Source organism: Sander vitreus, chromosome 12 (genome assembly GCF_031162955.1).
Source record: "Sander vitreus isolate 19-12246 chromosome 12, sanVit1, whole genome shotgun sequence".
In the NCBI taxonomy this organism is placed as follows: Eukaryota; Metazoa; Chordata; class Actinopteri; order Perciformes; family Percidae; genus Sander; species Sander vitreus.
The window spans coordinates 14,926,776-14,939,019 of NC_135866.1; the positions used below are offsets into that span (position 1 = coordinate 14,926,776).

The window sequence follows — 12,244 nt, forward strand, 5'->3', positions numbered from 1 at the left end:
ATAACACACTCGTGATAACCTGCTGACGTCAGACCTGCGTGCGGGATGGTAGTTTATATCACGTAACCGACCGGCTAACTGCTTCCTCCTTCATTTTTAGCTAGGTGCGACCTGAGGCTCTAAAGGATCCTAAACCTGTCCGAATAATTTCTTGATAGGCGATTCAAATAGCGACACACTCCCTAAACAAGTAAGACTTAGTTCAGCCAACTATGGCGTAATAGAGGGTTTATCTGATGTCAGAATTGTAACGTTAGTACTCGCTCTCGATTGTTGTATTTTATTATCTGGAGTCTTTCTGTTATGTGACATTTGATCTAAATACCACAACACAATATTATAACTTAGCATTGCACAAGGGTGTAACGTTATGTGTCTTACAAAATGCGTAATTGGGAACGCTATTTAGGTTTATATAAGGATGTGTCTTATCTGCCCTTCATGTGTAACCTCTGAGCAGTCCATGTGGTAATATAGTTAGATCTGAACAGAGTTAAAAAAAAAAAACAGCTTGGATTACGAATTTAAACAGTATTGTATTACGTAGGCTAAAACTTAAATCTTATCCATAACTGTAATTTAGGTTGACAGCGAGGATTTAACATTGATCTAACAATGGATATACTGAATGAGCTAGCATGCTATGTTTTGGGAATAACCTTAAACTTACTTAAACTTAATACCTAACTTTTCTTTTCTATTTAGTCAAGATGTCTTCTTATGATGAGAATGAGTCAAAGTTCCTTCGTAAGGCAAAGGAGAATCCATTTGTCCCAGTGGGTGAGTATCTTGTTCTGCGTTACATCATTTAAAAAAGTTAAATTGAAGTTAACTTGTATCAAATTAAAACAAAATTAAGTTGGCAGAAACAGAATTGTTTTGTCTAAAAGTATGCAGTTAGGTGTATGTATCCCAGTGTTAATACATTTTTGTTACACTCTGACTTTTTTTTAGTGAGTCATCTAATTTATGCTCCTATATATGCTCCTTGCAGGAATGGCTGGATTCTTTGCCATTGTGGGGTACAGACTGCTGAAAATGAAAAGTCGGGGAGACACAAAAATGTCAGTTCACCTGATTCACATGCGTGTAGCTGCCCAAGGCTTTGTGGTTGGAGCCATGACTGTTGGTATGTAGTTTGGATGTTTCTGATTAGATCTTAGTAACATTGTTTCAGTTTGTGCCAAACTGCTTTGTTTTTGTTTTTTACTTAGTGACATGTTTTTAATTCTGGTTATCAGAAGTGGTTTGGGCTAAAACTATTATTAAAAAATATAGGTCTATAGATTTTGGCTGGTTACATCATGGCCATTTTTATTTACCAATAATAAACGTTTTAAATTTTTAATATTGTTGTGTAACATAACCCCCTGTTTCTTTGTTTTAGGGGTCCTGTATTCAATGTACAAAGAGTACATTGTAAAACCCAAAGAAGAACAGAAAGCAGTCCAAAACAAGTGAACATGGACTGACATTTTATGTCCCTTAATATTACCTCATATTAAGGTGTGTAGAAGTTTATTTTTAGATGTGTCATATTGTATGCACACATCCCTTCAGCTGCTCACATCTACTGTTAACTTATTGATTACACTTGCTATCCTCTAAGTAGCGTACCAGAGGGTCAAGTTATCTCTTCTGTACTGAGGAAGTCTATTGCTCCAGTTGTTTTAACACTGGTTGCACTCTCTGTGTTTGCATCTGTAAACCCAGCTGGTTTGATATCTATGCCAACAGGTGACTTGACTGACAGAGTTGTGTTGCCTCTTATTTAAAAGGTGTGTGAGTGAAATATCAAAAACTAAAACATCTAGCAAATCACTTAAAAACAGTTAGACTAGGCTAAGCCTAGATTTAAAAAAATAACCACCAACCGCAGATAGACTGATAATTTATTTCTTCTTTTCATTGTGTTTATTTTATTGCCTCACACCAGCTATATTTTTTTATGTACTAATGTAGGGATTTTTGCCAAATGGAAAATGTTTGCACCTTAGCCCACTTTTTTCTTCTTCATGGGCATCCCAGTGCATTAGGCATGTGTTTTGGAAGGCTTTGACAACATGTGGTTTAAAGACAAGGCCTGTGCTTTCACATTATTTAAACAATGACACAAATGGTTTGTGAGCCACCACAGTATCAGGTAATGACACAAAACAAATATATAAAATAATCACATGGAAAAAACATGAACCAAAAACATAGAGGTATATTGTAGAAATACAGTGTGTGATTTCTTTCAATAGGCATTATACAAATGTATTGTAAAGGCCAAGTCTTTTTTTCAGTTGAATCATTGTTACATAGTGTACACAGGGCTCCAGTGTTTCATTACAGAATCTTTCATGAGACTAAACTAACTGATGTGCACCTGCTGTACAGTAACCCATAGATTGTAATGTGCTTAAATAGATGCCTTTTTAAGTTTTTCACAAAGTAAAGTTTTAAATGGTGTGTACAAATACAGTTCCTTTTTCTAAAGTTTCTTTTTCTGGAAATAAAAATGACCAGTCTTGTAATTCTGAAATTCTGTTGTGAACGTTTTGAAACCTCTCCAAGTTGTACTGAAAATGTGTTTTGACTGTTGTAGCTTATTCATAACAAATTCCAACATTATATTCAGTTACCTGTTCATTATTTAGAAACACCTCTCAGTATATCACAATACAATTAAACAGCAGCACAAACGACAGCCTCAAAAATAACATTTACAGTCTCTAAAACAGTTGCAACAAAATGTGAACATTAAAACATTCATGAAGGTAGGATTTATTGAAGACTGCATTAGTTTTAGTTAGGTGTACCTAAAATACTGTCCTAATAGTGTACCATTTATTACAAATTGTTTTCTTGTATGGTCACACATTCTTACTTAAAACGCCTGGTAATTGGAAAATGTTAAGTGCTCACTTCATTGTGTACCAGTTGGTGTTCAAAATCCCAACCAATAAAACCATTACACATTTTTTAACATTGCAAATAAAACTGCTCTGCTTTGTTGTTTTATGTTTTAGGCTCTGTATATTGTCCCACCCTAAGATCAAATTTCAACAGGAAATGCATTACAAGTTGGCAAGATGCTCTAAAATGCTGTGTCATTGTGACTTTGGACCTCCTGATTAGTAGCCTATTACTCACAATAAAGAACATTGATTCAACCTGAGATCCAATAAATACGATGCCAACTGCCATTTATCAGGTAACCACATAAAAATGCAAGTGGGGAGCACAGATGTCACGTACCTGTTTAGTTCGTCACAATAACATTTGAGGAGAGTGTGTGTAAGCATGACTAGGCTAATTCTGTAGCTCCCATAACTCCTCGTAGATTGTTCACACAATCATACCAAACCAGCATTCTTAAAGTTGTTCCTTACCTCCAAACCTGGGTCGAGGGATGACATACTACCACTCTATGGGATTCACTATCAAATGAGAAATAGTATTTCACTTTTCTGTTTCTAGAGTGTATTATAATAACACACTTTATTTATATAGCATCTTTCAGAACATAAAATGCAGCTCAAAGTGCTTTACAAAAGGAACAAATCAATAACACAGGTATAAAAAACAGGAGACGCGAAAACAATACAATAATAAAATCTCTAAAGAAAAAATATATACAGTATATAAACATATAAAAAGCCATAAAAGAAGTATGAGAAAAAAAATAAAAAATAAAAATAGCAATAACAGTAATGTTAAACATTGGTGGGATTATTTTTAATTATAACTAGAATGTACACGAATGGGTGTTTTAAAACATGGATTGGATGTACATACCATGGTACATACAGCTAGTATCTTCCAACCCGACAAACACAATGAATGTGCTATTGTGTATTTGGGATGACGTGATAAGGAGACTGAGAACCCTAGCGGCCTAGTTGGCAGTTTGACAAAAGCTGTTTTGTAGAGTAACGTTATCTCGCCCTCTTGTGGTCAATGTAGGACATTGCTTGCTAATAAAGAAAAACGACTAGTTTTTCTATTCCAATAAGATAAACACTATTACTCACACTTTACTAATGGGTATTAGCAAGTTTTCGAACCCCTTTTTGCCTTGAGGTGACTTGCTTTAAACAAACCTCTGAATCTCCTTCACTGGACATAAACCTTTTAATCAGTCAAGAGGTTTTGCACCTGTTAACGTTACTACTGTTGACTGTTTGCTAACTTTCCACCTCAATATTCACTAAATTAGAAAACAATTGACAGACAATAGACTACACATTTGCAGACAGAAAATTGTAAACATATTTAGCTAGCTAACTCACAGACCTGTCAACTGTTTAGCAGCTATCAGCGCCCTCTTGTTCCCATGACTATTGCTCCCGCGAGACCTTGTCCTAAGTCTCTGGAGTGCTGTTGCTATGGATACAGACGCGTCGCAATCAGTGAGCAGTTTTTTGTTTTTTCGACTATGGTACAAAATGAGGTAGTGCAAAAGAGCCTTTAATTTGTTTACTAACGCAGTACTTGGATAAATCACAGGTGAGCTATTTTCTCTTAATTCAACCTTAAGAAGACTAGAGTTCTTAGAGCTAACGTTAAGTATTCACAGTCACTCAAATTATCATTACCATTAACTGTATGGTTAGCGAATTGCTTCTCACGTTATCTAGCAACTATTGCGTCTTCTTTTTTTTTTTTTTTTTGCAAACGAGACTAAAGTAGTCCAACTCAGTCTGGTTTTAGTAATTACCCCATGCCAGACAGTCACGGACTCTGCAAAACAAGAAGCCGTTAAAAGGTCTCTTGTTCTGCTGCTAACGTTACTTTCACAAGGATGAACGCAAATTCTGATCATTTATTTAAACAAGTTTTTAAACTTGGTCTGCTAAAAAGCATATTAGCCAGTGACAAAGGAGCTAAGATTGCCAATCTGGTAAAGGTAATGGTTATTTTTATTTAGCTAAAACAAACAACAGCTTACTTCAGCTTTCAAAGCGAAATATAGCTAATCAAGTATCCATGATATTACTATCACCAAATTCCCACACAATTTTTTGTCACGAAATATTGTTATTATGATTATTTTCTCCTTATGCTATAAATCACAGATAATGGAGCATGACGATGAATTGAATGACTTGCGGCTTCAGTTCCAAGCGCTACAAAAACAGCAGGAGAAAAGAAAACTGGATAGGAAAAAGCAGAAAGAACCAGATAAGCTTAATGTCAGTGTTACCCAGGAGGATTTGGATCTATGTAAGCAAGGTATTCAGGCAGACGATCTCGAACACAGGTGAGTCTTTACAAAGGCTAAAATAAATGTTTTTCTCAGTGCCAGCTCAAATTGTGTTGATGCTTTATTAATTAAACACAACATATAAATAAGCACCCATTGCAATTCTTATTTAGAAATATTAATGAATCGATGTGAGGAATCATGTTTTTAACTTGCAATGAATCACTCTCACCTATTTAGTGTTCATTTTTAATGACCTCCCAATAGACTGCTACAGAATGAGAGTCAAAATCAAAATTTACTGGACCAGCTGAGGGAGCTTGAGGATGAAAATGGTCGGCTCTTCAAACTTCTAAGTGAAAAGGATTTTGAAATTAAACACCTGAAGAAGAAAAGAGACGAAGAACGACTGGTGTTAGCAGGTATAATACCATAACATTGCAACACAGTCACTTAAATATATACCGCAGCTTCCTCGTGACTCATCCACTCATCCATTCAGGCACATCAGGCTTGGCAGGGGACATCGCAGCCACCAAGATTGTTGAGCTGTCCAAGAGAAATAGAGAGCTAACTGCTGAAATTGAGCGAGAAAAGATTAAATCCAAGCAAAACAGCAACAGAATCAAAGAGCTTGAGAAAGAGGTAACAAAGTTGTGTGTTAGCTGTTTCATTTCATTTGGATGGATGTTCATCATTTCATCGCACAACATTTGTATTAAACTAAATATTTGCTTAAATCAAGCTATGTTTTTCAGAATTCTATTTGTAGAATGATTTGAATATGTTAGAGAAGGAATACAGTAAATTAATAAATAAGTGTATGAATGTTGTGCTGCTTGCTATAGCTGCAGGCGGCTTTGGTGCACTCTCCACCTGGGCAAAAAACGTATACAAAGTCACAGGACAAGAGGTCATCTGAAGACTGTGAGGTAATTATTGATGTGATAATTATGTGATATTTTTATGTCTACCTAACTTTAATGATGACAACCTAATTTGAATCATGTATCATCTGTTCACAAAAGCAGGACAATCCAGTGGTGAAATCTCTTCAGGACAAATTAGCTGCTGCCCAGCTGAAAGTGACTGAGTATCGTAACCAGGTTCAATCCGTCAAACAGGAGTTGAAAGTAGCTCAGAAGGTAGGATCTTTTTGTCCTGCATTGAGTCGAAAATGCTCAAGAATAATATCACATTCATATGATTAATTATCAGTGACTTTTGTATTCCCTATTTAAGAATATCTTTTAGAATATTTGCTACTGTTGTTGTAGGTTTTGATCAGTGAGGTTGGAGAGGAGGTCAACTTTCAGCAATTACTAAACTGCCCTGGGAGCTTCAGAGGTCGCTCTCAGCAGATACTGGCTCTTCAGACAAGGGTAAGCTAGAAGTCATAATGTGCTTCTCAAATTTACCAAACTCTTTACAGAGTTAAGAAAATGCGTTGCAAAGTCACTAATATAAGATCGCAGACACATAAAACAAATACCTGAATTCAGCATTCAGTATTGTGCAACAGGTGCGGGACCTTGAGCAGCAGCTGAACCAGTCAACTCAGCGAAGACAGCAAAGTGTCCTGAGCTTAGAGGAAGAGTTTCTGGGCATGGGGGTCCTACAGAAAACTCCTCCTCAAGACAGGAACCTCAGCTTCATTCGCACCATCGAGAAGGAGAAGAGGGAGGCATTTGAGGTGTGTGTGTGTACAATACTTGTAAATGAATTGAAACATGAATTTGTTAAAGAAGCCCTGCTCTCCTTCCACCACTGTACAGAGGATCTCAGTGGACTACGAGGCCCTCCTGAAAGACCACGAGGATGTGAAGAAAAAGCTTGAAGCCTCTAAAGCTAGAAACAAATCTCTGTCTGCTGAAATGAAAACTCTGAAGGTCCAGATCTCCACCCTCCTGGAGAAGGGTAAACATGATGATGAGCTTGTGGATGCTCTGCTGGTAAGGCAAAAGATAAGAGAAAAAAGTCTGTTTATATTTAAATACTTGTTGTATCTTATATTACAGTATGTGTACACACACATATTGTGTTTATCTCTCAGTATGTGTTGTGAGAGGTAAAGACCTTTTTTAGGTTGACCACAGTGCAATATGAGGTTGTTCCGAGTGAGTTGATTCCGCAACGTGATTAAAGCCCATCTGACAATTTGTGGCTTAGCAGCAAATGCTCCATTAAAGGCATGATATGTTCACAATTCATATTTTGTTACACAGACCAGGGATAACCAGGGATTTCACATCACATTTACGAGTTAAAGTGAGCCACAGGCTGCAGAAAGAAGGATCTTCTGCGATAAGCCCATGCTTTACTTCATTGTTCTCAACAATAATAACCTCTTTTACCTCTGGCAGAAGCAGCAGACTCAGATGCAGGAGGTGCTGAGACGGCTCGGCCAACAACAGAACGTACAGAGCAAGGAGACCCAGCATAGCCTGAGACAACAGCTGAGCACCGAGCCTTCAGAGCACAATACTCTCATCCAGAATCTTAAGCAGAAGGTTGCTGCCAGAGAGGCCAGGATCAAAGAACTGGAGGAGGAAATCCAACAGCTCTCTGTCAAGGTAAAAAAATAAAAAAAATAAGGCAAAATCATGGGAATGACATATAAACTCACCTCAGCAAAAAATAATGTTGCATTTGACTTTTTAGCAAAAGGCACTACATTTTAAATGAAAACTTATTTGTCCATTCAAAATTTTTGCCTAATGCTTTCGTCATTCACATTCAATGCTTGGCCAAGCCATTAAATTGTGTGTACTGATGTTGCAGGAAGAGGGAACGGAAAGACAGCCCAGCCTCAAGACAACACTTTGCAGTTCAGGATTTCCCCCTGAAGAGGGAGACATTACCAAGAAAATACCACCTTCAGGGTATGTGTGTGCTAATTTACATGTCAAACTAATTTCCTCTGCTGACTGTTACAGTAAGACTGGTTTCTAAGAACTCTTGTCTGGCAAAAAAGGGTTAATAATTCACTATGGCTAATGTGGGACTTTCTGTAATCAGATTATTGATTTTGTTTGATGCCTCACAGCTTTGCCACAGTGATTTATGTTAATATGACATATATGTCTGTCATCTTCTTTCCAGTTCAGTTTCTAAATTTGGTCATAAGCTGGTGCTGCCTGCTGTGGGAAGTACTATAGAATTTAAGTAAGTGGACTTAAAGCTACTCTATTGTGACATGGTGTTTGTTGAAATGCACAATATCACTTCATAAGTAACTTTAAAACAATAAATGGTCTTCAAAAGCAAGCACGTTTTCATTTGGGTACATTTCTTACTGAGTCTGAGATTTCTTAGCAAAACATGAATCAATCCATGAATACATAAATGATTCACATGAGGAATCTTTGACATGCAATTTTCCAATTTGCCAATTTTGATGGTTTTGACCACCACAGACAACAAAATGACCTTTTCTAATAAGCTGTGAGGGAATGCTGCACCACTAAAATATTCTGTTCATTTGTAGTCCATTGTACGTGTCCATTTGAAGGCCGTGGACACTTGTTACTGCTTTCTAAATAGGTCTTTTAACTAGGTCTTGGATATCTTTTTTATTGATATAATCAGTAAAAATGACTGATGGGTGCACTGAAACCAAGAGTTGTGCAGTTTCTTTGACAGGCTTAGTATTACAAAATATTTACTTTTTTGCTAAAATTCTATGTGTCTATATTCATGTAGCAAAGTAACTTAATTTCCTACCCTTACATTAAATCTGAAAATGTATTATGTTATGAATAAATAATTCTAAAAGTTATTTAGTGTAGGCAATTACTTTTATTATTAACTAAATAAGTAAATCTGTATCATTCATTTATCTACGTATGTATAGCCATCTGAAGTTTCATTAGTCAGTCATCATCAAGAGGAATATAATGTCTAACTAGGACAGACCTTGCTTGGATCTTCCAGAGAGAAAGAGATGAAACCAATGTTTTTGGAGGTAGAACAGAAGTACAAGGAGAAGCGCCGCAGCAAAGTAGCAAGGGTAGAACAGGTATATGCCAAGGTCAGTGACATTGTGATGTGACAGTGTTAACCAGATATCCATATTTTGTGACTCAATTTCTTCCATGTCTGTCTTCTGGCTATCGCGACTCCTGAGTCCCTCAGCACCTCAGTGGCAGGAGTCGCGGAGCAACAGGATCTGAACAGACTGTCCAACAAATCGGTTGGCATTTGTAAACATTTTATTTCTAATTCTGACGACACTGTAGATGTCTTGGACTGGTTCTAAAAAAACATGCAAGGTTTTTGCTTTTCCAACTACAAGATTTACACCAGGCGACAGAAATAATGATGCGTGGCAATGGACACACTGCCTATGGACAGTGCTCATTCTAACCCTCATGTTTGGGCTCCAGAGAGATGTTCATGTTGCTCTTGTATGTTGTCTCCTGGGTGGTCATTTAGCTGGAGGAACTAGAGGCACTGAGGGCACCGCTAAAGAGCACTCTCCACCATGACCTGCAGCTCTGCAGTGACGTGATGAGACAAGCCAAGCATGTTTTTCTGCAGGCTCTGTGACAGCCCAGACTAGACACTAACCAGGGGAACTGGCAGGTCCCTGCTCAACCTCACGTCCAGCTGAGCCCTACCTTCTCCTGTCACATGTGACGAACAGCAGCCTGCAGGAAACAGACTCTCCTCTTCTGCCACACAAACATCAGAAGGATCTAGGTCTTTTTCGCCATTTCAATCCTCATAGATGGTTTTTGTTGGTTCCTTTGTGCGTTCGGCGACCTCAGTTTAACCGCTTGAGTCCCTTGAGTAGCCGAGCTTTCAGCGTAACCCTGATGGCATCAGACAAGTGTTCCTTGTTATTACAGAAATGTTTGATGCTGATTTTGTTTGCTTGCTGTTTTATAAATGTCACTGTCACACTGGTAACCTTAAGTGCATTACAGGCACCTGTATAGAGAGCAACATGTCTGTTTTTAAAGTATTATTGTAAGCTAATGGAATATCCAATTTTATCAATGAAAGGAACCAAAACTTCACCAAATGTTTTATTGTTTACATTCATGGCCATGACCTTCCTCGAGTTTTGAGTTTTTTTTGGCTCCTGATGGTTGTACATAAATGTGTGACTGGCCAAGCCAAATAGTAAACACCTCAGTTAGGTTCCTAAAAACTTCAATATTCCTTATTAATATTACTGCTAATCATTTCTGACTTGAAACCAGCTGTGTGGGAATAGTGGTTGAAAATGAATGCAGGCTCAAGCTACACAAACTCCCACTGTAGTCCTCCACTCCCCAGAGCATGTAAAACGTATGTAGCTTACAGTGTGAGATCTTAGCTGCTTAATCCAAAGCTTGTCTGGATATGCGTAGCCTGGTGGGAGTGCCCTCTACATTCATCCTAACATCCGAGTTATTTTCTTCACGTAGCCAAAATGATTTTTTAGCAGAAACCCTCCTGCTTCTCCTCTCCCTCCACATCACGCTTAATTTAAAACCATGGCTGAGTTAGTGTGTTGCTTCAAATACCGCACTATTTCTTCCAGGGCCTTGTGGGAGATTGGCAGGTCCCCATTGGACTGAGCGAGAAAGTGCCACAAGACAAAAATATCAGAGTTTGGATGTGATGAAGAAAGCCTTTATACTCAGAGTAACAAAAAACAGCTTGTGTTGAATACCTACTGGATAGAAGGTGAGGCACCCTTTAATATAGTAGAGTGAGATGTGTCATTGGAGGAAAAGATGAGATACAATAAGCTTCATGACTACATACCCTGCAGGATTGCCCAAAAATATGTATCAAATGTAGCAATGTGTGTCAGAAAGGGTGTTGATGGAGCAAATACTTGTCATGGTCCCTAACTGCATCTGATTCCAGGCAAAATGTTTAACTTAATACATTCTTGCTTGGTTGTTTTTTAAATCTGCCATAACACAACCCCATATAAAAGTGTTCATGAGCATGTTGAATGTTTTCACAAACATGTAATCTAAAGCTTTTATTTTGTGGCAGTTGATAGGGAGAAGGCCAATTTTACCAAGTATTGGACTTTAAATTGAGCTTATTGCTGTTCAGTACTCATTTTACTGTGTAATTTCAGTTAAAAACCAATGTTGTCATAGATTAATATGACTACTCTTGTTGACTTCAGTCATTAAAGAGTGTCATCACTTTCAAATAAATTACACTTCACCAAACAATTTTAATATTGTTTTATGTAGCTGTATTACGCAGAAAGGTGTAGATTTATTCCAAAATGCCCAATAACCCACCAAACCAAACACAAACTTATGTAAACACAGCATACGTAAACAGCCTCACCTATTTGTCATTCCAGGTTTGAATGACTCCTTTCTCCATCCTTCTCCTCCGAGGTATTCCCTCGTTCTGGACCAATGCTTCCTGCAGACCATTGACTGCATCCAGAAACTAAAGTAAATAGTGGAGCTGTGAACGCAGAGGTTAAAGTTAGCCATCAGTATATGAGGGATCTGTGAACTTTTCTCAGGCCAGAAAACAGTTTGTGCCTCTATGAGTCCATTCATCTCCTGTTGCCTCTCATTTACATGTAATGGAAAGAAAATAAACAGTGGTGTCCTAATGTGCTCATTTACAGTAAGTAGAACTAAAGTAATGAGCTGTTATCTCTGCTGACAGTGGTGAAGCAGTGATACGCACTTTTGTCTTTCTTTTTTTTACAAGTCAATCAAAGTCTAGGGCATGAATAAAATTGTTGCTGACATTGATGTCCAAAATAAAGTATGGAGGCATTCAATACAGTCCTCCACAATTCATAGTGATGTGTTGACGAGACAAGTTCTGTCAGCAGATCCTGATTTTGATCTGTGCCTCTTGCTCTCTTATGTCAAACTTTATGTTTGCTTTATTTTCAAACTTTGGCTTTGCTTGCAGATCGCTAATAGACATAGTCAGTGAGTGATCATGTCAAAACTATATGCTCCTTTGTAGTCATTTTGTTTATTTCAGCAAGATGGCATCACAAGATGGCAGTGTGGTTAGTCATGTACTGCATATCAACCACTTCTGATATGTTTTTATGATGGTCAG

General features: G+C 37.7%; 2 protein-coding genes across 2 annotated transcripts; both read left to right on the forward strand.

Moving 5' to 3' along the window:
• Nucleotides 1-59: 59 nt before the first annotated feature.
• On the forward strand, nucleotides 60-2,519 carry higd1a (HIG1 hypoxia inducible domain family, member 1A). The gene is made up of 4 exons (XM_078264043.1): nucleotides 60-190; nucleotides 706-780; nucleotides 995-1,129; nucleotides 1,388-2,519. The coding sequence occupies exons 2-4, from the start codon at nucleotides 711-713 to the stop codon at nucleotides 1,459-1,461; spliced, it is 279 nt and encodes a 92-aa protein (XP_078120169.1). The 5' UTR covers nucleotides 60-190; nucleotides 706-710; the 3' UTR covers nucleotides 1,462-2,519.
• Nucleotides 2,520-5,066: 2,547 nt separating this feature from the next.
• ccdc13 (coiled-coil domain containing 13) lies at nucleotides 5,067-8,190 on the forward strand. Its single transcript, XM_078264086.1, has 10 exons — nucleotides 5,067-5,248; nucleotides 5,459-5,613; nucleotides 5,694-5,836; nucleotides 6,040-6,123; nucleotides 6,220-6,336; nucleotides 6,469-6,573; nucleotides 6,714-6,884; nucleotides 6,967-7,143; nucleotides 7,555-7,764; nucleotides 7,973-8,190. Exons 1-10 carry the CDS (start codon nucleotides 5,067-5,069, stop codon nucleotides 8,141-8,143), a joined length of 1,515 nt encoding a protein of 504 aa, XP_078120212.1. The 3' UTR covers nucleotides 8,144-8,190.
• The last annotated feature ends 4,054 nt before the right edge of the window (nucleotides 8,191-12,244 follow it).

Excerpts from the sequence above, each read along its gene's own strand:
- higd1a (XM_078264043.1), top strand. The coding sequence starts at position 711 with ATGTCTTCTTATGATGAGAATGAGTCAAAGTTCCTTCGTAAGGCAAAG. Across the intron at positions 781-994 it reads GAATCCATTTGTCCCAGTGG|GAATGGCTGGATTCTTTGCC; the intron begins GTGAGTATCTTG and ends TGCTCCTTGCAG. Across the intron at positions 1,130-1,387 it reads GGTTGGAGCCATGACTGTTG|GGGTCCTGTATTCAATGTAC; the intron begins GTATGTAGTTTG and ends TCTTTGTTTTAG.
- ccdc13 (XM_078264086.1), top strand. The coding sequence starts at position 5,067 with ATGGAGCATGACGATGAATTGAATGACTTGCGGCTTCAGTTCCAAGCG. Across the intron at positions 6,124-6,219 it reads GGTCATCTGAAGACTGTGAG|CAGGACAATCCAGTGGTGAA; the intron begins GTAATTATTGAT and ends TGTTCACAAAAG. Across the intron at positions 6,885-6,966 it reads AGAAGAGGGAGGCATTTGAG|AGGATCTCAGTGGACTACGA; the intron begins GTGTGTGTGTGT and ends ACCACTGTACAG.